The sequence below is a fragment of the Peromyscus californicus genome, unplaced genomic scaffold (genome assembly GCF_007827085.1).
Source record: "Peromyscus californicus insignis strain IS unplaced genomic scaffold, ASM782708v3 Scaffold_20__1_contigs__length_68692818, whole genome shotgun sequence".
Taxonomy (NCBI): Eukaryota; Metazoa; Chordata; class Mammalia; order Rodentia; family Cricetidae; genus Peromyscus; species Peromyscus californicus.
Window position 1 is genome coordinate 2,390,025 of NW_026294503.1, and position 25,862 is coordinate 2,415,886.

Here is a 25,862-nt window from a genome sequence, read left to right on the forward strand (position 1 = left end):
TTATTTTTGGAAGATCTCAGCAGGGAGGGTCAAATAAAAGGTTTCTTCTTAAACTCAAAAATAGCTAGAAAATCCTTTTCCTGAGCACTGTGATTCATTAGACTCAACTAGACTTAAAGGTTTCTTTCACGGCTCATCATTCTTCAACACTTCAGTTTTTTGTAGCGTGGTGAGAACAGGGGTAGGGAGGGAGAAGACAGGAAAACTTTAAGATCGATTATGCTAAAATGTTTTGACTCATTTAACACAGCTTTAGGGTAAAATGATACTCATTGCTCTTAATTCCCTTAAAATATATGTGTATGAGCCAGGTATGGTGGGCACACCTTTAGTCCCAGCACTTGGGAGGCAGAGGCAGGTGGATCTCTGTGAGTTCAAGGTCAGCCTGGTCTACAAAGTGAGTTCCAGGTCAGTCAGGGCTACACAGAGAAACCCTGTCTCAAAAAGACAAAAATATATGTGTGTGTGTGTGTGTGTGTGTGTGTGTGTGTGTGTGTGTGTGTGTGTAAATAGATGTAGATATAATAACAGGGTGCAAAAGTATTTACAATAATTAGAATGTGACATTACTAAAAGGGAGCCCTTGTCCTGACTCAGGCACACAGGAAGTACAAGAGGCTAATAGTCTCATTGCGTCAGGTGGGCAGAAATCATCTTTGTTAGTTTCTGTCATTTCAAGTAGGTGCTTTTGATTGGATGGTAGAATGAGTCATTTGATTCCACCAGGTTTAGGTTGGTGACAAGAAAGACCATTAAGAAAGGAAACCTGGACACTGTGTGAGCTGAAGAGCATGTCTGACTGTCCCAGTGGACCCCAATAAAGATGAGCTGCATTAGTGAGAACATGGCTTTCTAACGTATTAAATATCAACTGGTATGCGCAAAGTAAGTCTTGTTAGTTTTAGCCATCTTATTTTCGGTTTTATAATTTATATGCAATTATACAATATACTATTTATAAGGATCCAACAGAACAAAACCAAATGTCACTTCAAGGCATGGCCTTGGGCACAATGCTGTTTGAAAATGAGTGGAAGCTTTCTATGGGTAACCTGCCGTCTGTGGCCAATGTCAGTCTCAAAGGAAGGCCACTCCATCCCGACCCCTGGGACAGCTCTTGCACCCACTGGAGTTGTTGCTGGTTGAAGTGAGTGTGACATTGTCAGAGCTCCTTCCCTGTGGCAAGCACAGCTGTAACCACTGTATCCCGTGCTGGGGCTGACAGGAGGGAGCATCCTGCCAGAGCATGGTGGGCCTGGGGTCTGAGAGGGATAACCTGAGCTACAAAGCCACTGAAGTCTCAGTGTCACCACTAATGAATCACACAAAGAGTCCAGGCCATAAGCTTGAAAAAAAAAGATGAGATGTGTGGATGGCACAATGGAATTTATTTGTCTTCATGATGTACACATAGTAATCAACACATAAGGAACACACACTCAAAATGGCCGTGTGGAGCACAGGAAAGGATGGTCCCAGTTCAGTTACACAAACGGTAATAAACTCAGAAATGAGTCTCTTTCTAGCTTAAATCTGTTTTGTTTGTTTTCAGGCCCCAAGGACGCCCAGTTTAGTACAAACGTTTTTCCTGTCAGATACATGATACCTATCAACTCCCAGGAAATAAATGAAATCAACAAAAAGTCCTGTGACAAAAGCAATTTTCGCAGAGTAAATTTGATGAGATTACTGCGGACTAATACAGGAAATGTTAACCATTACATTGTCTTCTCAGGTTTCAGTTCTTTAAAAAATATTTCCCACACCTTTTTTTGTACAAGGATTCATTGATTTCTTTGGTCTTACATGTTATAATTCTGTCTGACCTACATATATATAGCCTTATTTGTACCAATATTAAAGTCAAGAATTAACACTTCAAAGGGGAGAAATGGAATTAAGTCTTCAGTATAAAAATGTCTGGTCCATTTGACATTATTGCCCTTGCTGCTCTGTTTCTATTGGAGATGAAGGAACGCACCCATAGCTCCCTGCTTAATGTACAATTTAGTTGTATATTATCATCTGTCAATGTGTCCGGATATTCACCAAAACTATCCTGATCTTGTCTTTCAAAAACAAAAAGTGAAACTGCATAAATAAATAAGTCTACCTAGGGGTACAATAAATAGGCTTCTCCATAGGAATAAAGAACATTGTAACATACAGCCCTCCAGTACGGTGCGATAAAGCAACAGCTCTGCTGTTTGGATTGGTTCGGTTGCTGCTGGAAGAGCTGGCAGAAAGAGCTATCTATCGTCCTCATCCTTTCAAAATGAAGTCAGAGTGGATACAACTGTAAAATTTGCCTTCGGGAATTTATCTAGGTGTGTACCATCATTAGTTTTTGACTTTTGCAAAACTGTAGAACATACATTTAGGGATTAAAAAGTAGTACAATCCTTCAGTTCTGGGGCTGCTTGGTCTCTGGTCACACTGATGGGGTGGGTCAGAAGTTCTGCTGTCGCCTCTTCTTCGCATCCATGGCGTCCAGGATGGGCTGCCTCTTTGCACTGTATCTTTGGTGCAGTTCTTCAATCTCCTGCTCCATCATGGGGTCCAGGGCTTTCAGCCGCATCTGTAGTTCCTCCAAACTTAGATTTTTTAACTAAATGCAGAAAAAACAACAAAAAAGAAATTAATACTGTAAAAGCATCGAAAATATACTAAAGTCTAATGAGTTTTAAAATCAATATTCCAGAAAATTCTTTACACTGTCTTAGAAGCATGGTCAACAATTAAAGCAGGAATTCTTTCCCTGAAGAAGCCACAAGCTACACCTTGCAGGAACCTCAAGTAATCCACAGTAAATCGATCAAAGCATGCAATGCTAAGACTGAATGACAAAAAAGTAAGAGGAAGAAACACATTTGAAAAAGGCCCAGAGACAGATGTGCCACTGTCAAAAGCAGCTGTTTGGGTGATACTCTGGGGACAGCTACAGGGGGCTGTAAAAACCTAATACCAACGGATCAAGAACTGGGCCAGACTGAATACAGGCTCAGTCGACAATAAAATAAAATTATCCTTTATTTTACCAAATGCTGAAAATTTTATTGTTCAAATGGAAAATTACATTATCTAGAATATTTTTACTCAGTGTTTTGAAAAAATAGTAGCATGATTCAAACAAACAAACAAACAAACAAACAACCCAAAGGTGTAAGTTCTGCACTGAGTGTGGCCGACCTGAGAATGAACTGGCAGTGAGATGTTACAGGACACATTACAGTCTGGTTACATTGTTACAGGACACAGTACAATCTGGTTACATTGTTACAGGACACAGTACAGTCTGGTTACATTGTTACAGGACACAGTACAGCCTGGTTACATTGTTACAGGACACAGTACAGCCTGGTTACATTGTTATAGGACACAGTCCAGTCGGGTTACATTGTTACAGGACACAGTCCAGTCGGGTTACATTGTTACAGGACACAGTCCAGTCTGGTTACATTGTTACAGGACACAGTACAATCTGGTTACATTGTTACAGGACATAGTACAGTCTGGTTACATTGGCTTTAGGGACAACAGCACATTCCTCACTGCTTTTCACTGCAACATCAGGAGAGAGCACCTGTTCTGCTACATCAAAGGACCTACAGCAACCCAGGCTTAACTAACTGTATCTATTTGTCAAAACAGGGCCCTCCATGGGTCATCTCCTGAGAAGCACATCAGGAATGTCATCAGGGGCTATAGGATGCTCTATACCAGACACTCACACAGTCAGCTTTTACCCTAGCAACATATAAAATAAACCCTAACCTGGACCTGTAAGTGGGTTAAGGCACTTGTTGCCAAGGTTAAGGTGTGAGTTCAATTCCTTGAACCCATGTGGTGGAAAGAGAAAACCAAATCTTTTGTAGTCCTCTGACTCCCACATAAATGCTATGGCATGTATATGCTTCCCAACTCCCAAACAATGTAAAAACCCCTAAAACTATGCCTTCCCTCTTACAGAACAGTGGAGGGTAGGTAGTTTTTAACAAAGAAAAAAGACCCCTGTTAAACACAATGAATTACAGACTGCTATCCTCATGTACTCTACACCTTGATGGGTAAACAAGGTAAGGACTGGTCCCCTGCCCTTCGGGAGCCTAGAGATGAGGGGGAGGCTGAGCTCTCAAGGGCTGATAGGATCCAGGCCAGCAGAGTCACTGTGTGGCAGAGATCACAGTGAGGTGTCTAAGCGGTCCCTATGGGATTTTTGAGTGCTTTTCAGAACAGATCTGCTCCAGAAAGGAAGGAGCCCCACCATGAACTCCAAGGCACTCGGGGAACAGACTCCCACAGGAGTACAGGCCACACTGGTCCTTGACAGAGAAAGCATCTCAGCGGTGCTGAGCCCTGGGGAAGAGGAGGCCCTGCCTCACTGAAGTGAAGAAATGCCAAACTCGAAGGTCTCAGGAGAGGGCTTCAGTGGTGGGATGCAGGGGGTGAGGGCAAGTAGGTGTGGGTGCCGGAGAACCAGGAAAAATAAGTTTAAACTTCAGGAAGCCAATATTCTGGAGCAGAAACATTATATGAGAACATGAGACTTAGTTTGAAAATGATAAAACCTGAAGCTTATTTTTTAGAAGAAGATAACTCTCCAGTTGTTTTATGAGTCAAAGCTAGAAAACACTCTCATTACTTATTACCCAAAATAGTAGGCCGAAGTAGCATTTCTCAGCGATCCTCCACTTTACTCACCATACCTGGCCCTAAGTGACTCCTGCTTCCCCAAATCAAATTCACTCTCAGCCAAAAAAAGGTTCTGAGGATACCGAGAATGAGTCACAAGAGAAAGTTCCAAAAATATGTTGGGAAGAACAATATTGTAGGATGATGCTCAGCACAGGCTGAACACTTGCCCTGGGGTGGGTGTGAGAAGCACTGGCCTGTGTGAGACCGGCCCTGCTGTGTGGCACTGGACAGCATAAGATAACCCCCCTGGCTTATTACTTTTTATTGTTTTAAAGGAAGAGTATTTCTGTGTAGTCCCAGGCTGGCCCTATATACCTTAGACTAGCCTTAAGCTCAAGATCCTCCCGCCTCAGTCTCCTGAATACCCAGTGGACCTAGCTTTTCAACTCTGCTATGATTTACATTTGCATACCATTCACAGTAGTATATAGCTTCCCTATTCATTTTAAAACCGGGCATTAATTACACATTTGTTCCATGGTTAGTTCTGTTCAGATCACTGTGGGGATAAGAAGTTTGCACAAGGAAGCTAACCCCTCTCTGAACTATATACACACGTGACATTGTTCTGTAGAGCCAGCGTGGACACGGAGCCACATTTCTGAAGACAGATATACCCAGGCACATCTATGGAGTCCAATTCTACTTCAGTGCTCTCCTTAAACAGAAGACTTACTTTCATTATCTTAAATTCTGTATCTGTGTGTGAATATGTTCCTATGCCCTTGGAGGTCAGAAGCATCAGAATGCCCTGGAGCTCCTACTGGAAGTTGTGAGCCACCTCATGGAGGTCCTGGGAACTGAACTCAAGTCCTCGACAAGAGCAGCAAGTGTGCCTAACTGCTGAGCCAGCGCTCCAGCCACACTTCAAGATTCTCACGATATCACTTCTAGCTCAGCACATGTCAGTCTTTCTCATCCCTAAAGTTCTACACCACACAATTTAAACAACAGAATTTGGTATTTGGTTCCAGAAAGTGTTTTCTAACTAAGTTATGTCTGAGTTTCCTGATCCTGCTCCAGATAGTCTAATTTTTTTTTTTTTGCCTTTATAGACTGTACACTTCTAGAACCTAGCCAACTCACTGCTGAAAGCCACGACATGCAAGTAGGTAGGAGTAGAACACAGGACGCGGAGGGACTGGTCACCGAAGACCAGAGCAGCAACCCATCCTGTGAAGTAAACGGCTCCTCCAACTTCACAATCTGCTGCTTTAAGACTCTCCTTGTGGATGTCTTCCTTTACTAGGGCACACTGCCAGAGTTAGTAAATGTTAATGATGGCAATGAAGTGAATTCAAGGAAAGAAGAAAGATTCTCTTTTAACAGATTTTATGTTTTCAATGTATAAAATTTGCGAAGGACAGGCCTGTGGTGCTGGAGAACCTTTGGCTGGCACTGCTAAGGAACTAGTGGTCCGCTGTAAAGTAAATTAATAAGGCACCTAAGTTTCTTTGTTCTGGTGATACAATTTTGTCTCACTTGGAACAGGGTCTTTTACAGATGCACTGCCTTTTGAAGTAGAGGACATAGGGTCTCAAAGACTTCCCTCAATGACAAGTTGTCATTATCAACATATAAAAATATCTATAACACTAATCTGTGCTACATAACAATTTTCTCCTCAGAAACCTTCATCTGAAAGCAACTTCTCACTTCTTTTTCTGATGTCACAGGACATATACTCTTCTATGTCTCTATCAACCCGCGGATCTCCTGAGAACTAGAGATACTGTTAAACAACCTTACTGTACTAGGAGCAGGCTGCGGCTGAAAGCCTGATGTAGGGTTAGGAAGACAGGGTGCAGAGGTAGGGCTTATCCTGCTCATTTTCACAGTTTTCTTTCAACTCTGAGTTTTGGATTGGAGCTATGTGTGGCTGGGGTTATAGAAAATGACTTCTGCACAATTTATAGTTAGCTATGTCCTCGGGTAAGGCTGTGAGGGAACTTTAGAGAACTCCTTTATTAAAATATTTACTTAGATTTCCTAGAGACCAAGCACTACAGACAAAGAAATTAATAAACTACTTCTCACAGGTTTGTAATCTAGCCGGCATGGGAGGACTACACAGAGAGCTCACTGGAGCACGAGAAGGCTGGAAACGGGGTAACAGGGCAAGCAAGCCGGACAAACAGAAGCATACACAATACACAAAATGTGTGGCATTGCTGTGGGATGGTCTGTATGTCAAATGTGTTGCTGATTGGTCAATGAATAAATCACTGATTGGTCAGTGGCCAGGCAGGAAGTATAGGCGGGACTAACAGAGAGGAGAATTGAGAGAACAGGAAGCTGGGTGAGGGAGACACTGCCAGCCGCCATCAGGACAAGGAAGATGTAAAGTACCGGTAAGCCACAAGCCACGTGGCAAGGTATAGATTAATAAAAATGGATTAATTTAAGCTGTAAGAACAGTTAGCAAGAAGCCTGCCATGGCCATACAGTTTGTAACCAATATAAGTCTCTGTGTTTACTTGGTCGGGTCTGAGCGGCTGTGGGACTGGCAGGTGGGAGAGATTTGCCCTGACTGTGGGCCAGGCAGGAAAACTTTAGCTACAGGCATCTTTGGAGGTGTCGAGCAGGCTGCTGAGAGTTAAGAAGGAAGAGGAATAGAAGATGAGGCAGGGAAGGAGGGAGAGGGCAAATACAGATGGCTACAGTTCTTCAGTGTGACTAGACAGTTTCCATGACAAGACATGTTACCTATGAATAATCGTAGATGAAACTTAGAAACATTTCTTAGATAGTAAGCACAGAAAAGGACTGTCATGAAGGAAAAAAGATAGGAAACCCATCACCAGTTACTCAGCAGTCTACTGGGAAGGAGAGAGGGCTCAGGAAGAGAAGGACTGAGAAACCACAACAGACCTGGCAGGCGTCTTTGCTGACTGGCTGGAAGCACAGGTAATGGGCTGAGTTTGGTATCATCACTACAGCAGGGAAGTGATTTTAGTCCCAGTGAGTTTGAGGTGTAAGGAAGGCATCAAGGTGGAATCATCCAACAGGAATTGTTTATTTGGGGCTTGGGAACCAGGAAGGAGAGTTAAGCTAAAGACACAGACTTAGGGAATCAGCAGCATTTCAGACAGAACTGAAGCCCACAATGGAGAAGGCTGTACAGGGAAGAAGATTCTCTCCTGATCATATAATCCCCACATGGTGTACACAGAAGAGAGTACCCACACCTCAGGGATTGCAGCCAAAGGCTTTGTCAGTCAGCTTCTGCCATGGTGACAACAAAACCTGAGAAAGGCAACCTAAGGGGGGCGCAGCATTATTTTGGCTCATGGGTTTAGAGTCTGTGGTTCCTGGTCACTCTAGCTCATGTGTTTAAAAGCTGCAATACCTAGTAACTGGGTTCTGTGTTTCTGGACCTGTGGTGATGCAGAACAGTATGGTGGGAAGGCACGTGAGGAAAGCAGCTCACCTCACTGTGGACAGAAAGTAGAGAGATGGAAGACACCAGGGCCAAGAGAGTCCCTTCAAAAACAACCTGCGGTGGCTGCCTTCTAACAAATCCTGCCTCCCAACAGCCCATTACCTGTAACTAATCAATCAGGGGCAAGACATACCAATAACAACAGAGTGAAACTGATTTCTGACATCAGGTAAGTTAAATTGTCTGGACCTAGGGAAAACAAATTTTGGAATTTGGGGTTGTTAAAAATTCCTGTTAATGACAAAGCCATTTGTTGACAGAGGCATGGAGTCGTGCATTCAACTTCCACAGACGCCATCTGTGTAAGCAGGCCTCAGAGATCTAGTCTAACTCATAGTTTAGAAGAGGAGACAGCTGGTTTGCTCAGGTTACACTATGGTTGACGGCGGAGCCAAACTCTGTGCCACGGCAACTTGTAGTCCGTCCTTCTACCACGTCGGTGAATGACATCAGTTACCACGCTGCAAGTCTGGGGGGATTTCAAATCCATCTTTTCACTCTTCCATCCACACACTCGGTCCTCCCCTCTACCCCGGCATGCTCTGTCTCTCTGAAGCAAGGTCAGGTACAGAACCTTTCTCCTGCCTGGCCCTGAAGGAAACGAAAGCCCACAAACCAGTCATGACCATTTAATTTTGGCCAGGGGATTATTGCACACTGTCAAGGTACGTATTTCTGACCTGTTAGATCTCAAACACTTAAAGTAACATGAAAGCCTAACAGGTCTCCTTGGGTGGTTTTATAATGGGAGACAAATGAGAAGGCAGAGGAGAGTGGAAACATGCTCACGGCTTCTGTCAAAGATGAAATACTTTCATCCCACAGGTGTAAATTGAGTATCTGATAGGAAATTTCACTGGTATTTGGTTATGTTTTCAAGTAGCAGAAGTTTTCCCAACAGGCTTACCAGGGAGTAACATCACTGCTACTGAGAAATTCCCAGGGTCTTCAAGCCAAGTTGAACTGTCCCGGGAACACGTCTACAGAGGAGAACCTTGTACAGAACATTTGAAATGGGTCAACAGAGCCAACGGGCCAGGCAGAGCCTCCTGGGAGAGGCAGAGCTGCCCTTTTCTTAGGTTTCAGGTTAGTTGGCTAGTTCATTTTTGTTTTAAATAAGACTTTCAGGAAAAGCCCACGACTTTTGACAGCAACAGACAGAAGAGCACATAGATATCTGGTCATAAATGAAAAGGTCAACAGAAGGCAACAATATGTTTGAAAATTGGTGGTTTGATGGATGACTTCTAGGTCCAACAGAAACATCATTCTGTGATGACAGTCCTAGGTTCTCACATTTCATGCAGGAGAAGATCCTGCACATAAAACCCAAAATATTACATCTCTCAGTATCTTAAAAAGAAAACCCAAGTATTCTATGCAAATTAATGCTCCATTTGTTAACACTTCATATATCAGCAGTACAAACAACTCAGTGATGTGAAAGTTGAGATGAAAAATAAGTTTAAGTCACCCTACTGATAACTCTGACAGTTTAAACTTTTAGCAATTAGGATTATTCCTGAATATGAGAAATCCTGAATGTTTACTGACTGGAACTTTAAGTTACACATTTATTTTGCCATCCAATCTAAAATATTACATTTAAGTGTCACTACTGAATTACTTTCTAAAATAATTTTAACCATCTTGGAGAGAAAAAAATCCTTGGATTTTTATACTATGTTTGTCAAATATATTTCTAATTACTGGAGATATTTTTAAAAATCTTAATCAAAACAGCAACAGATACAGGAATATAAAGATTTCAAAAACACTTATTCATTTATTTATTTTGCATATGTATGAGTGTGTGGAGGTCAGAGGACAACTTGCAGGAGTTGCTTCTTCCTTCCTTCTACTGTTCTGGTCCTGGGGCCTGAGCTCAGGTGGTCAGGCTTGGTGGCAGGGGGTTACCACTGAGCCACCTTGCCAGCTCAACTACAAAGCTTTAAAATGTATAATGTGGTAACATTTCAAGCTTAATGGGTTTATGAGTTGTTGGCAAAATCAACATGTCAGAATAAATGAGACACCACTACAATGAAGAAAACAGTCTCGCATGTAAATAAATGTTAACACGTTTAGTCAAATAGTCCATTAAGAAAATACTGTACGAGGTTTATTGTGTTTACTGGGAAAACAAACTCTTCCTAGCAACTGCTTAAACGAATCTCACAGATGCTGCAGACATTATTAGTGGCCTGTGATTAAAAAAACATGGATTGCTAATACTGTATCCTGACTCATCTATTTTCCCATCTGCTAGCAATTCTACCGATATGAACTACCAACAGAATGCCTGACAACAATAATTTCCTATGGCAATTTCAATGCAGAATCGCCTATAGCATTTTGTAAGATTTACTCACGCATGCCTCAGACTGTTCTGAGTTTTGTGGCCTGAAGCAACATGCTCCTTTTCCCCTTACTTCTATTTTAGCTAAAAATTTTACTTGACTGCACAGAATCTGGTTTGGTTTTAAAAACACTATACACAATCTGTCACATTTATTTTCCCAAAGGAAACAGACCAAAGCCCAGTAAATACAGGTGAGCACACCCATCAGTTTAGAGGTGTACGGGATGAGGCTGTGTCTGTAAGGACACTGGGGAGTGGAGCAAGTGGTACTTAAGGTCAGGAATTTGAAGCATCAAGTATACACTTTTTTTTTTGTTTGTTTTTGTTTTTCGAGACAGGGTTTCTCTGTGTAGTTTTTGGTGCCTGTCCTGGATCTCGCTCTGTAGACCAGGCTGGCCTCGAACTCACAGAGATCTGCCTGGCTCTGCCTCCCGAGTACAGGAATTAAAGGCATGCACCACTGCCGCCTGGCCAGTATATATTTTTTATAGTTTATTTTCTAGGGAATTTCACATCAAGTTGACTTGATAGTCAAGTGTGGTGGTGCACACTTTTAATCTCAGCACTCTAGAAGCAGAGGCGGGCAGATCTCTGCACTTGAGGCCAGCCTGGTCTACAGATCAAGTTTCAGGACAGCCAAGCTTAGGCAGTGAAGGAAACTGTTGAAAACAGAATGTTGGTAAAGATGTAACTGAACACGGGCACCACGTTTTCTAGCCCCAGCAAGCAGCAGAACCTGGCAGCTTTGGCCACATGTTTCTGGCTGTAGAGTCAAGAATAGAAGAAAGGAGTTATATATTCTCCCTCTGCAACTAAGGAAAGCTGCAGAGGTCAGGCATGTGTCAGGGTCGTCCCTGCATGGAGGCCCAGAAAGGCTATTGTGTGAAGCTGTGAAGAAGCCTGGATTGCCTTGGAGACCCCAAGATGTTAGAGATGCCAGAGTCATGGGATACCTGTTGAGGAGAGCTGCTGACTGGGAGTGGAATCAGCCCAAGGGAAAGACGTGTGCTGCAGTCAACAAAGCTGAAAGGAGATGGAGTCTGAAGAGCATATTGACATCAGACATGGAGATGCAGAGTTTGGAGTTTGCCCAGCTGTTCTTCAGTCTTGCTTTGGTCCAGTATCCTCACCGTGCTCCCTTTCCTCCCTTTTGGAATGGTAATGCATGTCCTGTGCCATTGTATGTTGGAAGTATATGATCTGCTTTTTGATTTTTTTTCAGGGGATTACAGTTAAGAGATTGCATGAGTCTCAGAAGAGTCTTTGAATTTTGGACTTTTAGACATTGCTGAGACCATGATAGACTTTGGAGACTTTTGAAGTTGGACTAAATGCATTTCTGCATTATGATATGGCTATAAGTTTATGGGGGCTAGGGAGTGGAATGTGGTGGTTTGAAAGAAAATGCCTCCCACTCAAGCCAGGCCCAGTGTCTCATTCTCTTTCTGCTTCCTGCTGATCTAGATGCAGAACTCTCAGCTCCTTCTCCAGCACCATGTCTGACTGCATGCCACCATGCTTCCTGCCACTGGACTATTCCTCTGAACTGTAAGCCAGCCCCCAGTTTTTCTTTAGAAGAGTTTCCATAGTCACAGTGTCTCTTCACAGCAACAGAAACACTAACTAAGGCACAGGGTAACATTTCTTTAAAACAAAACAAAAATCAAACCCCTCACCTTTCTTCCTGGGTTATACCAGAGAAGTATTTTTCTTAATGAATGTATTCTAGTCACATCTGGTCTAATGAAATGGCTGTATGTGCTTCCTACTTGATGGGCTGTTTGGTGAAATAAATATTTCTCTAATAGCCTTTGAGACAGATTCCATATTTTACCAATATAAATATGATCTAAGAAAATTTGTAGTAAGTAACGTCTCCTCCACACACAGAAGGACTTTGTTCAGATGCCCATGGATGGTCTGGTGCTATGTGGAGCCTGGATGAAGCAGATGAATTACAGACTGATGAGCAGTCTAGGTTGTCTTGTTCTGGAAAGATCTTGGCCACACATTTAAGAAAGGAATGATGAAATCTGAGTTGCACTCTTTAGTTGCAATTGACACCATTTCCTTTTATGCTTTTCAGTTTCTAGTAAGCAGTTTTGTCTGCTAAAAACAATCAGGAAAATGACTCAAGTACAACTGTGCTCTTACAACAGATAACAACAACTTCAACATTCCAGGGCCAGAAAAACTGAGTAAATTAAAAACCAAACAGTAAATACAATTTTCTGGATATAAAAAGGGCAGATGGAAATCGATGTCTTATTTCAGCAATTTCGATTAACACTTTCAAAAGTTTAGAACACACACACACACACACACACACACACACACACACACACACACACACACACACAGGATTACCAAGTAAGTGATTATATAATTCAATTAAACATTTACCTGTAGCTAGAGTTTTCCTGCCTGGCCCACAGTCAGGACAAATCTCTCTCATCTGCCAGTCCCACAGCCGCTCAAACCCAACCAAGTAAACACAGAGACTTATATTGGTTACAAACTGTATGGCCGTGGCAGGCTTCTTGCTAACTGTTCTTACAGCTTAAATTAATCCATTTCTATAAATCTATACCCTGCCACGTGGCTTGTGGCTTACCGGCATCTTCACATGCTGTTTGTCATTGTGGCGGCTGGCAGTGTCTCTCTGACTCAGCCTTCCACTTCCCAGCTTTATTCTCCTCCTTGTCCCGCCTATACTTCCTGCCTAGCCAATGACCAATCAGTGATTTATTTATTGACCAATCAGAGCAACACATTTGCCATACAGAACATCCCACAGCATTTATCAACGTGAAAGACACTTGTTATGAAAGACTACAACCAACATCAGAAAAGCAACATGCAGGTGAGTGAGATGGCCCGTTGGGTAAGAGACCTGCTGCAGAAACCTGGAGACTCAAGTGTGATCTCCAAGATCCTCATGTTTGAAGGAGACTCAGCCTCTGAAGGCTGTCTTCCGATTGCCACACTTGTACTGTGGCATGTGTGTACCCCCCAAAATAAGTAGGATGCCATTTAAATATCAAAATGAAACAAAAACTAAGCAGCATGCTGAGGCGGGAGAGAAAGCTCGGTAGGCAGAGCACTTGCCCTGCAAGTGTGAAGCCCTAAGTTCAGGCCTCAGAGCCCATGGGAGCAGCTGGTTAGGTGGCTGGCACTTGTAACCCCAGGAATAAAAGGTAGAGACTGAGGATCTCAGGGGCTTATGGGGAAGCCCCAGACTAAAGAGAGATCCTGTCTCCGAACAAACAAACAAACACGGTGGATGGCTCTTGAGTGACAGCAATGTAGACACGTGACACACTATCTTAAAATAGTTCTATAACCAGCTGATTAGGCAGCCAAATCTCTGTAGAATCATTATATAAAATTAAAAGTTCTTTTCTCTAACAAATATTTTCATCTGTGTAATGCCATATTTCTGTGACATCGCTAAAGAATGTCGTGTGTGTGTCCCACTGGCTTCTGGTATTTTTAGTCATTAAAAGTCTAGAGCAATTATGAACTTCAACTTCATGTTAAATGTGAATTTTGTCCCCTTTTCCTTAGCATGAGGCATGGCCAGAGGTCTGTCCCTTTAAGGTCTTGCCTGTCTGGTGGCGGAGGAGAGACCCTTTCTGGGTGTCTTGTCAATGGTAGGGGTGGATTTCTGTGGCCTTGTTCTGGTTTGGCTGATCACTGGTCGTCTGTCCACAGAAGAGGTGGAGGTGTTTCATGATGTAGTAGTATTGCCAGGGTGGCAGCCTAACCCTTGGGGTTCTGTCCCCTTTGCTCTTAAAGCCACTTAGGCAGCGTGATCACTTCTGACTTCCTCTTTGGGAGCACAGACACAGCGGAAATTCTCCACATTCTCTAGGACCAAGGAAAGCAGAGTCCAGGAGGTTCACTTTACTCTTCCTCACTACACTACACAACAGCCCTGTGATCTTGCAGCCTTGGCTCAGCCCACAGAAGCCTATGAAACCAGCATCTCCACCAATGTGCTCTCCAAATGCCCAGTAACGTGTTCCCTGAGCCCTAACTTAGTGGCATACGGTGAGTTTACATGTTGGGTTAGCTCAGCACACAACAGGCTGAGGAATCACTACCAGTCTCTCCTTTCTGTAGACACCACCGTCCCCTACCAACGGCTCGATGAAATACCCTCGCTTGAATTTAATCCGGGTAAGGAAAAAAACAAAAAACAACAAAACAAACAAACAAAGAAAGCTGGATTTTCTTTCCTTCTGTTAGATTGTCTACTTAAAAAAAAAATTATGCTTTTACGTCTTCTGTTGTTGTAGTTTTGTTTTGGTGTTTTGAGACGCTTTTTCTGTGTAGTCCTGGCCCTAGACCAGACTAACCTCAAACCTAGAGATCTGCCTGCCTCTGCCTCCCAAGTGTTGGAACTAAAGGTGTGCACCACCATGCCTAGCTAGCTTTTAAATTTTAACTGTAAGCTTAAGTTTTTAATGTCCCCACCCGACTCTGTGGCCACATGACAGGACTACTTCATGTTCCCTTGTCTCATTTTATACCTTCCTTGACCTCAAATCGATAGCATCGACAAGCATCTCTTTATTCATGTACGGTGTAATGTGCAAGTTCATACATGTGAAAGGTGCGCATGCTCATGTGTGTATGCCTGTGGAGGCCAGAGGTCCATGTTGTATGTTTTCTTCGGTCACTCTCTTAATTTTTTTTTGTAACAGGGTCTCTCCCTGAACCCAGAACTCACCAATTTGGCTAGCCTGGCTAGCTAATCAGCTCCAGGGATCAGCCCATCAAAACATACAGTTCTTTTAAAACACAAATTATGATTAAAAACATGAAAGGCAGTAGTAAAGTAGGTATCAAAAATCAGCACTGTTATTTGTCACACAAGCTCAGAAAATAAAATTTCCCAGTAAGGAATTATTTTAGCTATTACTGTCTTAGATGTGGCCCTGTGAGGGAGTCATCAACTGTCAAAGGCAACCTTTCAGGGTTCTGGTGTGGGGAGAGGGACACAGTGTTTGTACACCAAGTCATCTCAGATAAGTGGTATGCACACATCACCAGAAGGGCAAGAAACGAACATGCCAGCATCACCACCTACACAACACTTAGAATACGCATTTGTAGCAAATTTCACGCTTAGATCACTACAGTAAATGAATAGGCTGCAAAGACTTTACTGGTTTTTAATGGAAAAAGTGTGAGAAGGGCAAAACTTAAATATTCTAATTTTAATATGTCAATTCACTTAGTAGAGCACAAGGCATTAAAGAATTTCCCTCTAGTATTACTTTGTAAAATAAGTACCTTCCCACATGTCCCCCTGAAGCTGGCAGTGCTAGGGTACCACCAAGCTGTTACACTTCCCGAGGAAGCCAGGCTCCGGCCAGATCTTCCCTGGAGCCAGACACCTGCTTTCTCAGTGGATCCACTGTTACGTGACAGCTCAGGCAGAGCCTTGCTAGGGGCTTCACAAAGAGTAGCTAATCTCACTTTGTATCTACATTCTGGGATGCCAGGAGGCTGTGGCTGTGAGTGGAAACTTGGGGATAAGAATTTGAGCTCTGGTTTGAATAATACACATTAATATGAAGTAGTTTTACTAGTAAATCTTTACATTTTATTTTACAGGATGAAATTTCAGCTCACTCTTTAAAAAGTCCATTCTAATAAGGATTAAAGGGGAAAATGCATCTTTAATTACTAAGCAAATGAAAGCCATACTGTTGGTTTACCTCTGGTGGAAAAGTAATAAAATAGCTATGCGACTGCTAAATTCAATGTATTCTCGAGGAACTTTCCATATATTGTTGCAAGTGGCTGATATATTCTGTTGCCCAAAGAACAGCTTATGCAATGGGTGATTATTCTGAAACTTTTGTATTCTCAGACATATGTTATTCCCAATCCCAAGTAAGTGATGCGGCAGACCTGACGGTATGAGCCTGACACCTGGCATCAACAGAAGCATCTTTGAGCAAGAATACTGTGAAGAACATGCTTTTTGCCTTTCTAGTTCAGAAGAGGCACAAAACCAAGACAGAAAAATCTGCAAAGAAATTACTGTTAGACGGAAAAATATTCCTTAAGCTGGTCCCCACACTGCCCTTTGCAGATGTCAGTGTTCTATCGTTTTCTATTAGGGACATCCACATGGCCAACCTTTTCAGCTACTGCTCTTCTAGGCAGAGTGCATGATCTAGGAAAGCCCCATCACCCCAGCCTGCCCCCAAAACCACAGCACTCCCAGCAGCAGGAAGCAAGCATGGCCCTGGCTGTGGCTTTCTTCTCACAGATGTGTTTGACTGTCTCACCTCCAATACTCACTACAAGGCCTGTTAGCAGGCCGTCCTCATTCTCACAGTCCATATTTACCAGCGTGCCCAGCTGCTGCACTAGGCTACGCTGCTCAAAAAGAAAGGACTTAAACATGGAGGCACCTATGGATTTTGTTAACTGCCTTCTAATTTTTCAGTCACCCAAAATTGTTTATCACTGGTCTTAGTGTCATTCCAAGTTATAACAATAACACCGAGAGGGTATGTGATTCTGCCAGGGTGATGACAGGGGACTTCCCTTACCCCGGCAAATCTCAGCTCTGAGCGTGATTCCTAAAGAGGTAGTGGGCTTCTTACTCACCTTAGAGAATGGCTAAATGGCAAACAGCTGGTAACTATTTTGTGAAGATTCTAAGTCCCATTAAGAAAGTAACCATTAGGAACCAGTAGAAATGGGAAAAATTAAACACTCCGTTAGCTGAATTGTATGGTGACTTCTGAGCAAGCAGTCCTGAATGGGGTGGTGGTGAAGTTCAACAGGTAAGTTCAGGTAAGCTCACGAGGTAGAGACGTTTGTGAAGGATGGCATACTTCCAGCTGATCACTGGCCCTTGAGAAGTCAGGAAGATGGGCCACTTTCAGACCGATAGTATGTGGAGCTGAAGAAGATGGAGGCACTGAGCTCCCTGGACATGAACAGTGTCATTTACTGAAGCCCCACTCACAAGGACAAGATTTCATTCGGCCTCCATGAGAACACTAGGTCTTTGGCTACTCAGCATCCTCTGGTGGCCAGATTTAGTGCTGCATGTTTTCTATGTTTCAGAGAGGCCTGCTTTTCTTTTTCTTTTTTCTTTTTTCCTTCCTTCCTTCCTTCCTTCCTTCCTTTCTTTTTTATTTTTTTTATTTTTTCAAGACAGGGTTTCTGTGTAGTTTTGGTGCCTGTCCTGGAACTTGCTCTGTAGAGCAGGCTGGCCTCGAACTCACAGAGATCCGCCTGGTTCTGCCTCCGGAGTGCTGGGATTGAAGGCGTCGCCACCATCGCCCAGCTCCTTTATTTCTCTTTCTTTTGAAAAATTCACCCTTAATTTTTTACTTAGCATTTTTTCTAGACAAGGAAAAGATCACCAACAGTATCGATGGACTGTGTGTAAGGCAGTAAACTACGGATGGGTCAATTTGACAACCAGAGAATAAAAAGCTGTCTCAACACTTTGAGAGAAAGCATTCCTCTGAATGTGCTAAACATACCCCACTGGGAAGCCATGTGTGTGGAAATACCTGGTCAGCATTCAGCTACTTAATGTTTTTCAGGCTAACTCCACAGAAACTATTCTTTCATATGGATTCAGAATATTATGGATGAGTACATAGAACACAATGACTACATGTTTCAACTGCTTCCCTCCGGCAGACACTGTTATCTCATGTAAGAGGCAACACTTGAGTGAAACAAGAATATCAGTGTTCCAGAGTTTACTTTCAGGGCTCGAGAGATGGCTCAGCAGCGAAGAGCACTGGCTGCTCCTCCAGGGGACCCAGGTTCCATTCCCAGCACCCACAGGACAGCTTACACCCTGTCACCTCAGTTCCAGAGGATCCCACACCCTTTTCTGGCCTCGATGGGCACTGCACACATGTGATGCACAGACAGACATGCAGACAAAGCAATTGTACACATAAAATAATCTTTAACAATGTAAACATGTCAAGTTGTTTAGTTAGTAAAAGGTACAGTCAGCATCTGAACAACAGGTAAGCTTACAAACTGAGATACATTGTTTATTGACCATAGTACATTTTCCAAACACAGAGGGTTTTGTAAATACTGTGATTCAGTTTAATCATGTCAATGGCTTGTAGCTGGAGAGTTTTCTCTCCGGGTTCCGCCAAGTCCTGGCAGTCCGACAGCCCACTTATAAAATAAACACACAGACGCTTATATTATTTAAACTGTTTGGCCTAATGGCTCAGGCTTCTAGCTATCTAGTTCTTACATCTTAAATTAATCCATTTCTATAAATCTATACCTTACCACGTGGCTCGTGGCTTACCAGCATCTTCACATGCTGCTTGTCATGGTGGCGGCTGGCAGTGTCTCCCTCCGCCTTCCTGTTCTCTCAATTCTCCTCTCTGTTAGTCCTGCCTATACTTCCTGCCTGGCTACTGGCCAATCAGTGTTTTATTTATTGACCAATCAGAGCGCCACATTTGACATACAGACCATCCCACAGCAATGGCTCTTAAAAACTAAACAAAATGAATCTACCTGTAGCTTGTTCACATCCTAATGTTTATTCATATAAAACCCACAGCGAGGATGGGCGTTTAATTGGCCATAAATGTCTGAGGTCTCATGTTTCTCGAACCATAGTGTCTTTATATTACTTTACAACTTTACTATCATGTTTACATATATCCTACCAGATGACAATTTACAGATAACATTAATGAAGATTAGAATGATTAAGTAACTTCCAGAGTAATAACTCAATATCTGCAAATGTTCAATTAGCTTAGGTCTACAGTCTTTCTGAGGTGGGGACAGGGTCTCACTACATAGCCCAGTCTGACCTTGAACTCACAGCAATTCTCCTGTCTCAACCTTTGACTGCTGGAATTACAGGCATGAGTTACCATGCCTAGCTAGGACTATAGTCTTTATGCTATGGTCTACGAAGAATGACTTAAAAAAAAATAAACCCAAAGAATTTTACTTATGCTAGAAAATTCAGTTTCACTTTATTTTTGCTTTAACTACAATACATAATTTTAAATTAATCACTATTGCCGAACTAGCAAAAACACACATAAGGAGGCAATAAAATCAGAAAGTGAAAATTCACAGAAAAAAGAGTAAGAACAAGTATGTATTATAAACTCCACATTGAGTTGGCAAAATGGTCTAAACATTATAAGATTAAATCAATGACCACATAAAGCACTTAGCATTTTTATAATTCTTGAATTTTGTAAAGTGTTTTCAAAACTTTATTACTCTTTTACAATTCCTAGGAGACCATAGGGTGACATAGCCTTTTGCATGACTGAACAAGAACATTCCAAAAGGACAATGAAAATAAGTCATTGCCTGGCACAAAGGAAGACATCCGCGACTCTGATCATAACACAAGGCTCCAGGTCCTTACAACATGTGTGCTCCATCCACGTGCTACGCTGGCTTCAGTGGAGGCCTCTAGTCTCCCTTGTTACCTGACAATTGCCTTGGAGTGGTGTTCTTCAGAAACCTAACTACAGTCTTTTTTCTGTGTACTATCCAGGTCTATTTTATCTTTTACATCTACAAAAAATACCTTTTAATAGCTCCCATTTTAAATAACCATGTCAAGAAAACTGGGACTGCTGGGTTGTTTCGGAGGTTGAGAGCACTGACTGAACTTCCAGAGGACTTGGGTTCAATTCCCATCACCCATGTGGTGACTCACAAATGTCGGTAAATCCCGTTCCAAGGGATCCCATGCCCTCTTCTGGCTTCCATGGGCACTGGACATAGTGGTGTGTGGATACACATGCAAGCAAAACAAAGAAAACTAATTATAAGGTCAGGTATGGGTAGTATATACTTATAATTTTGGCTTTCAGAGACTGAGGCAGAAGTGCACATTAAAAGTCAGTCTGTGCTACTTCCTGAGACCCTGTATCCCAATCAATCAATCAATCAAATAACTCTGCCTTGAATCCTACCTACCATTCCACAATGTTGTCTTTCCTCTTTGAAAGCCACGTTTCTCGGTATGGAGGAACAGTCTGGACCTCTAAAGCTGGTAATCACACTTCATCTCCTTCCTGCTCTAGATCCTTCTGTGTTTCTATCTCATTTGACCTGAAAGCTGACAAATTACACTTTGTCTGTGCCATCTTTCTTAAAAACCCGACTCCCATAATCCCCAGTCTCACTTACTGGCTGCTGTTTCCCAGCTCCTCAGTGTTGGAACTGAAGTTCTCTGAGCCTGTTACTGCACACCCGTTTCCTAGGCATGCTCATGCACACCCTTAGCGTTAAGTATTATTTTTCTGACAACTCACTTCTGCATCAACACTGCACACTGTCTTCTGAGTTCTGGAGCCTAGCAGCTCTACTCAGACATCCCTCGGGCTGCAACACTCGGTAGGCCCAGACCTTCGGGGCACTTGTCTTTGAGCCGTTCCTACTTTCTAAGTGGTTCCTCGACCATCGTTAAAAAAAAGATTTATTTTTATGATTTAAAATTGTGATTGAGTGTGTGTGTGTGTGTGTGTGTGTGTGTGTGTGTGTGTGTGTGCGCGTGTGTGTGTATGTGTTTGTTCACATGTGTGGTGCTGTTGTTTTTTTGGCTTTTTTTGGGGGGGGCACCATCCAGCTCCCAAATAAATCACACATGAAGGTTTATCCTTACTTATGAATGCCGGGCCTTAGCTTGGCTTAGTTTCTTGCCAGTTTTCCTTAACTTATTCCACCTACCTTTTGCCTCAGGGCTTTTCCTGTTCCCTAACTTCTGTAAATCTTACTCTTATTCTGTGGCTCGCTGTGTATCTGGATGGTTGGCCCCTGGAGTCCTCCTCCTTCTCTGGCTCCTAGCTCTCCAATCCCTCTTCTCAGATTTTTCCTTTTATTTATACTCTCTGCCTGGCAGCCCTGCCCATCCTTTCTCCTACATTGCTATTGGCCGTTCAGCTCTTTATTAGACCATCTGGTGTTTTACACAGGCACTGTAACACAGCCTCACAGAGTTAAACAAATGCAACATAAACACAAGTAACACACCTTAAAATAATATTCTACTACACATGTGTGCATGTATGTAGTCCACATGGTCACTAGGCCAGAGGGATAAGATCCCCATGGAACTAGAACTCTCGGAAGAACAGTAAGTGCTCTGAACCACTAAGCTCCTCCTCAGGCTCTTGACCACTCATCTTTTTGTCAAGAACCTTTAGCATATTTAAAAGCTGCAATGCTTGTCCATGTCACCCACTGATGGACCCCTGTGTGTGTGCCTCTATCTCACTTGCCACCTTGAGCAGGCCATTTCCACAGCTTGCTAGCCAGTTTCCTCCCAACTCATTCTCTAAACCGTACTCTCAGCAATAGGAAGTAGGGGCAGGGAGATCAAGAGTTCAGGGTCAGACTTGGCTACAGTGGCCATCCTGGCCTGTGAGACTCTGTCCTTAACAGAATTCCCAGTAGCCTTCACAGCAGTGTGGTGAGTAGCTGTTGTATTTGGCCTTTAAGTTTCTTGCATTGTGCTTAAGAACTAGGGTGAGAGTGGGTAAGGAGAAGACAGGGACTCTGCTGCCACTGTCACCTCTGCCCGTTTTCTTCTGGATGATCTGTTCTGTCTTCTGTCCTTGATGCTTCTGACCAAGGTCATACATATGATAGGCACAAACCTCCCAGGTTTATTATTAAGAACTATTATTTATTATTTAGAATTAGTTGGGTGGTGGTGGCACACACCTTTAATCCCAGCACTTGGGAGGCAGAAGCAGGTGGATCTGTGTGAGTTCGAGGCCAGCCTGGTTTACAGAGCGAGATCCAGGATAGGCTCCAAAGCTACACAGAGAAACCCTGTCTCGAAACTGCCCCCCCACAAGAATATTATTTAGAATTACTACTTTAAAATCATACTGAGACATATCATGCCCCTAAAGATCCTTAAATAGCTCTTCACTGCATGCAGAATCCTAACATAGCCTGGCATGAATGCCTACCTGCTTAGGTCTGCAGCTTTGGCTTATGTTGCTCATACCAATAAGCCTGTGTTTTCATCGTGGAAGCTTCTCATCTAGTTCTTTGTCCTCATCAAGCTCCTTCTACCGTGAGCTGGCAGTTAAACATTCCAAAACTTAAGAGTTTAGACTAGTGATTGCATGGCTTTCCTTGATGAAAATGTATCTGCACTTTCCTACCTTGGTTCCAAGTTGTTGTTAACACTGTTCCCTTTGCAGTTCTACTTATTTTCAGGACTGAAATTAAACGGACTTCATCCAGTCTTCCTGGTCAAGGAGTCTTTAAGAACAGAGTGAGTTACCCTGTCTCTTTGCACCTGAAGCAGCTGCACATGGCTGTGTTACAATGTGTGCTGATGTACTGCGAGCAATGAAAACTATCTGCTAGTCCAGAACTCTACCGTGGGAGATGCCCAAGCACAAGGCTGGCCTCGTTCCTCACATTTCAGCATTTGGTACTTCACAACTGTTTGTCAAATACATAAAATCCAGAAAAAAAGCATACTTCATTTGAGTTTTGCAAACCCGTAAAACTGTTTATTTAATTTAAACTAATTCTCATTTTAACTTTTTTTTGGTACTGGGACTAGACATACAGCTCTAAGTACGCTGTGTTAAGTGTCATGTCACAAGTGTGCTTCTTACTTTTTATTCTTTGAGACAGGGTCTCACTAAATTGCCCTGGCTGGCTTTGAACTCACCTTATAATTCTGACAGGGCTTAATATGTAATCCTCCTGTCTAAGCCTCTGGAGTGCTAGAGTAACAGGCCTGCACCTCCAGGCCTGGCTTCTGACTCTGTTTATTTCTGAGACAAATGTTTTGTTTCTCCCAGATACTAAACAGCTTGAATTAGTTAAGAGTTCCTATTTTATTATTTTGTTAATACTTAGATATAATTAAAAAAATTATTGTGTATGGGTTTGTGCTTTTATGTGCAGATATCTTAAGAGGCCAGAAGAGGGCAGCAAACCCCCAGAGCTGGAGTCACAGATGGTTGTGAGCTGCATAATATGAGTGCTCAGAACCAAACTAGGGTCTTCTGTAAAAGCAGTAGGTTCTATTAACTGCTGAACTATCTCACCAGCCTCCATTTTATTTATTTATTTATTTTTAAAGAGCTGGCTATCAAGGGAAAAACACAAGTTACTATTCTAGTAACAGTGGAGGCTAACTGGCACACCCCCACCATCCAACTGTGACATCAACAATCCCCTAATTTATTAGTTACATTACCTTACAAACATGATGTTTTGATCAATTTATTAGCATTGCTCACCACTACCATGCATTTAAAGATATTAAAAAGCAATCCCATATTAATCATGGAAGATTTTACTGTGGCGTTTTCTAAAGTCTAAGTGTACTTACAGAAATGTCTTACTCAATGTCTCTGTCAACACAATTCTAATGCCTTATTAGGAACTATTATTCATATGGTTGATATCTTAATGCTGGGTAGAAACCAAAACTTCACAGGCCCTCAGCTTAATGTGCCTGGGAGGTTTGTGCCTATCATATGTATGACCTTGGTCAGAAGCATCAAGGACAGAAGACAGAACAGAGCATCCAGAAGAAAACGGGCAGAGGTGACAGTGGCAGCAGAATCCCTGTCTTCTCCTTACCCACTCTCACCCTAGTTCTTAAGCACAATGCAAGAAACTTAAAGGCCAAATACAACAGCTACTCACCACACTGCTGTGAAGGCTACTGGGAATTCTGTTAAGGACAGAGTCTCACAGGCCAGGATGGCCACTGTAGCCAAGTCTGACCCTGAACTCTTGATCTCTCTGCCCCTACTTCCTATGTGCTGAGAGTACAGTCATAGACTACCATGTCTTGCTTTATTGTGATAAAACTTTTTCAGGGGACTGTGCTTTGCTATGTATCTTAGTCAGTTTTCTATTGCTGTGAAGAGACACCATGACCATGGCAACTCTTATAAAAGAAAGCATTTAATTGGTGCTTGCTTATAGTTTCAGATGTTTAGTCCATTGTTTTCATAGTGGGGAACATGGCAGCATGCAGGCAGACATGGCAGCTGAGAGTTCTACAGCCGGATAAACAGGCAGCAGCAAGAGAGAGCCACTGGGTCTGGCTTGGGCCTTTGAAACCTTAAAGCCCACTCCCCAGTGACACACTTCCTCCAACAAGGCCACACCTTCGAATCCTTTCAAATAGTGCCACTCCTGGTGACTAAGCATTCAAATCTATGAGAGTATGGGGCTATTCTTATTCAAACCACCACACTATACATCCCAGGCTGGCCTTGAACTCACAGTAGTTCCCCTGCTTCAGTTGCCCATGTTCTGGGTTTACAGGCGTGTACCGCTGTGCCCTGCTAGAAATACGAGTCCACAATAAGACTGAGTACAAGTTGTTAAAGAACAGACTCTGCAATATTACAAAAATGAGGTCTGAGCCAAAGCACTGTGAATCTGAAGTTTTAAAATCTTTTTATTTTTATGTGTAAGAGTGTTTGTCTACATGTATGTCTGTGTACCACATGTGTGCAGTGTCCTTGGAGGCCGGAAGAAGGTGTCAAGTCCCCTGGGTCTAGAGTTACAGACAGTTGTGAGCAGCCATGTGGGTGCTGGGAATTGAACCCTGGTCCTCTAGAAGAGCTGTCAGTGCTCTTAACCATTGAGCTGGCTCTTTAGCCCCAAATCTTAATTTTTTAGAAGTGAAAATAGAAATAATTCTTAAGGATGTCTTGTAAAGTAACATCCAATATCTATACTCTGATAAAACTTAGCGTTTATCAAGTTTCAAGTAAAGTAAACACTGTTACTATGTGGTCTGAAGGGGTAAGAATCTCCTAAGCAGTAGATTTGATGACAGCTAACTTGCTCTGAATGACCTGCTTCATCACATTTGAGAAAATTGAGACAATAATGCTAGTCCCTTCTCTGGAATTTCATGGTCCTTCTCTGCTGACTGCCAAGTGGTGCCACATAAAAGGCTCCCACTTAACTGTCATTTCTTCATGTGACTTTATCATGATTAAACACAGCAAACAGTTGTTTTAGTTCACTTTAAAGTGAATCATCTAGTACTATAAGGATTATATAGCTTTAAATATACTTCAGGACAAAGGTAGATATCCTGGGCAGAAAAAACAGGACTTGATTTCTAATACAACATATATTGAAGTATAAATGGAAAGTTTTTAGTCAAGCCATTAGGGGAAAAAAGCTTAACGTTCCACACATATTCAACACAGTAATGTCCTCTGTTTTATCCAGATAACGTGTTAGAAGCAGGGTGTGGAGGGAAGGTGAGAATCCTGTACCCAGGAGTACCTCTGTCTAGCACAGGGAGTTGACTGCCCTGCAGATGCTAACAGCAAGCAGACTTGGGTC

General features: G+C 42.6%; 1 protein-coding gene across 3 annotated transcripts in view; it reads right to left on the reverse strand.

Moving 5' to 3' along the window:
* Positions 1 to 1,367: 1,367 nt before the first annotated feature.
* Stk3 (serine/threonine kinase 3) overlaps positions 1,368 to 25,862 on the reverse strand; it is a 244,072-nt gene continuing 219,577 nt past the window's right edge. For 2 of the 3 annotated variants that reach the window (XM_052747606.1, XM_052747607.1), the window contains one exon: positions 1,368 to 2,608. In XM_052747606.1, the coding sequence (XP_052603566.1) occupies positions 2,450 to 2,608 (159 nt within the window). In that variant the 3' untranslated portion in view covers positions 1,368 to 2,449. The remainder of the gene's footprint in view (positions 2,609 to 25,862) is intronic. The other variant, XR_008220441.1, reaches the window with a different exon arrangement.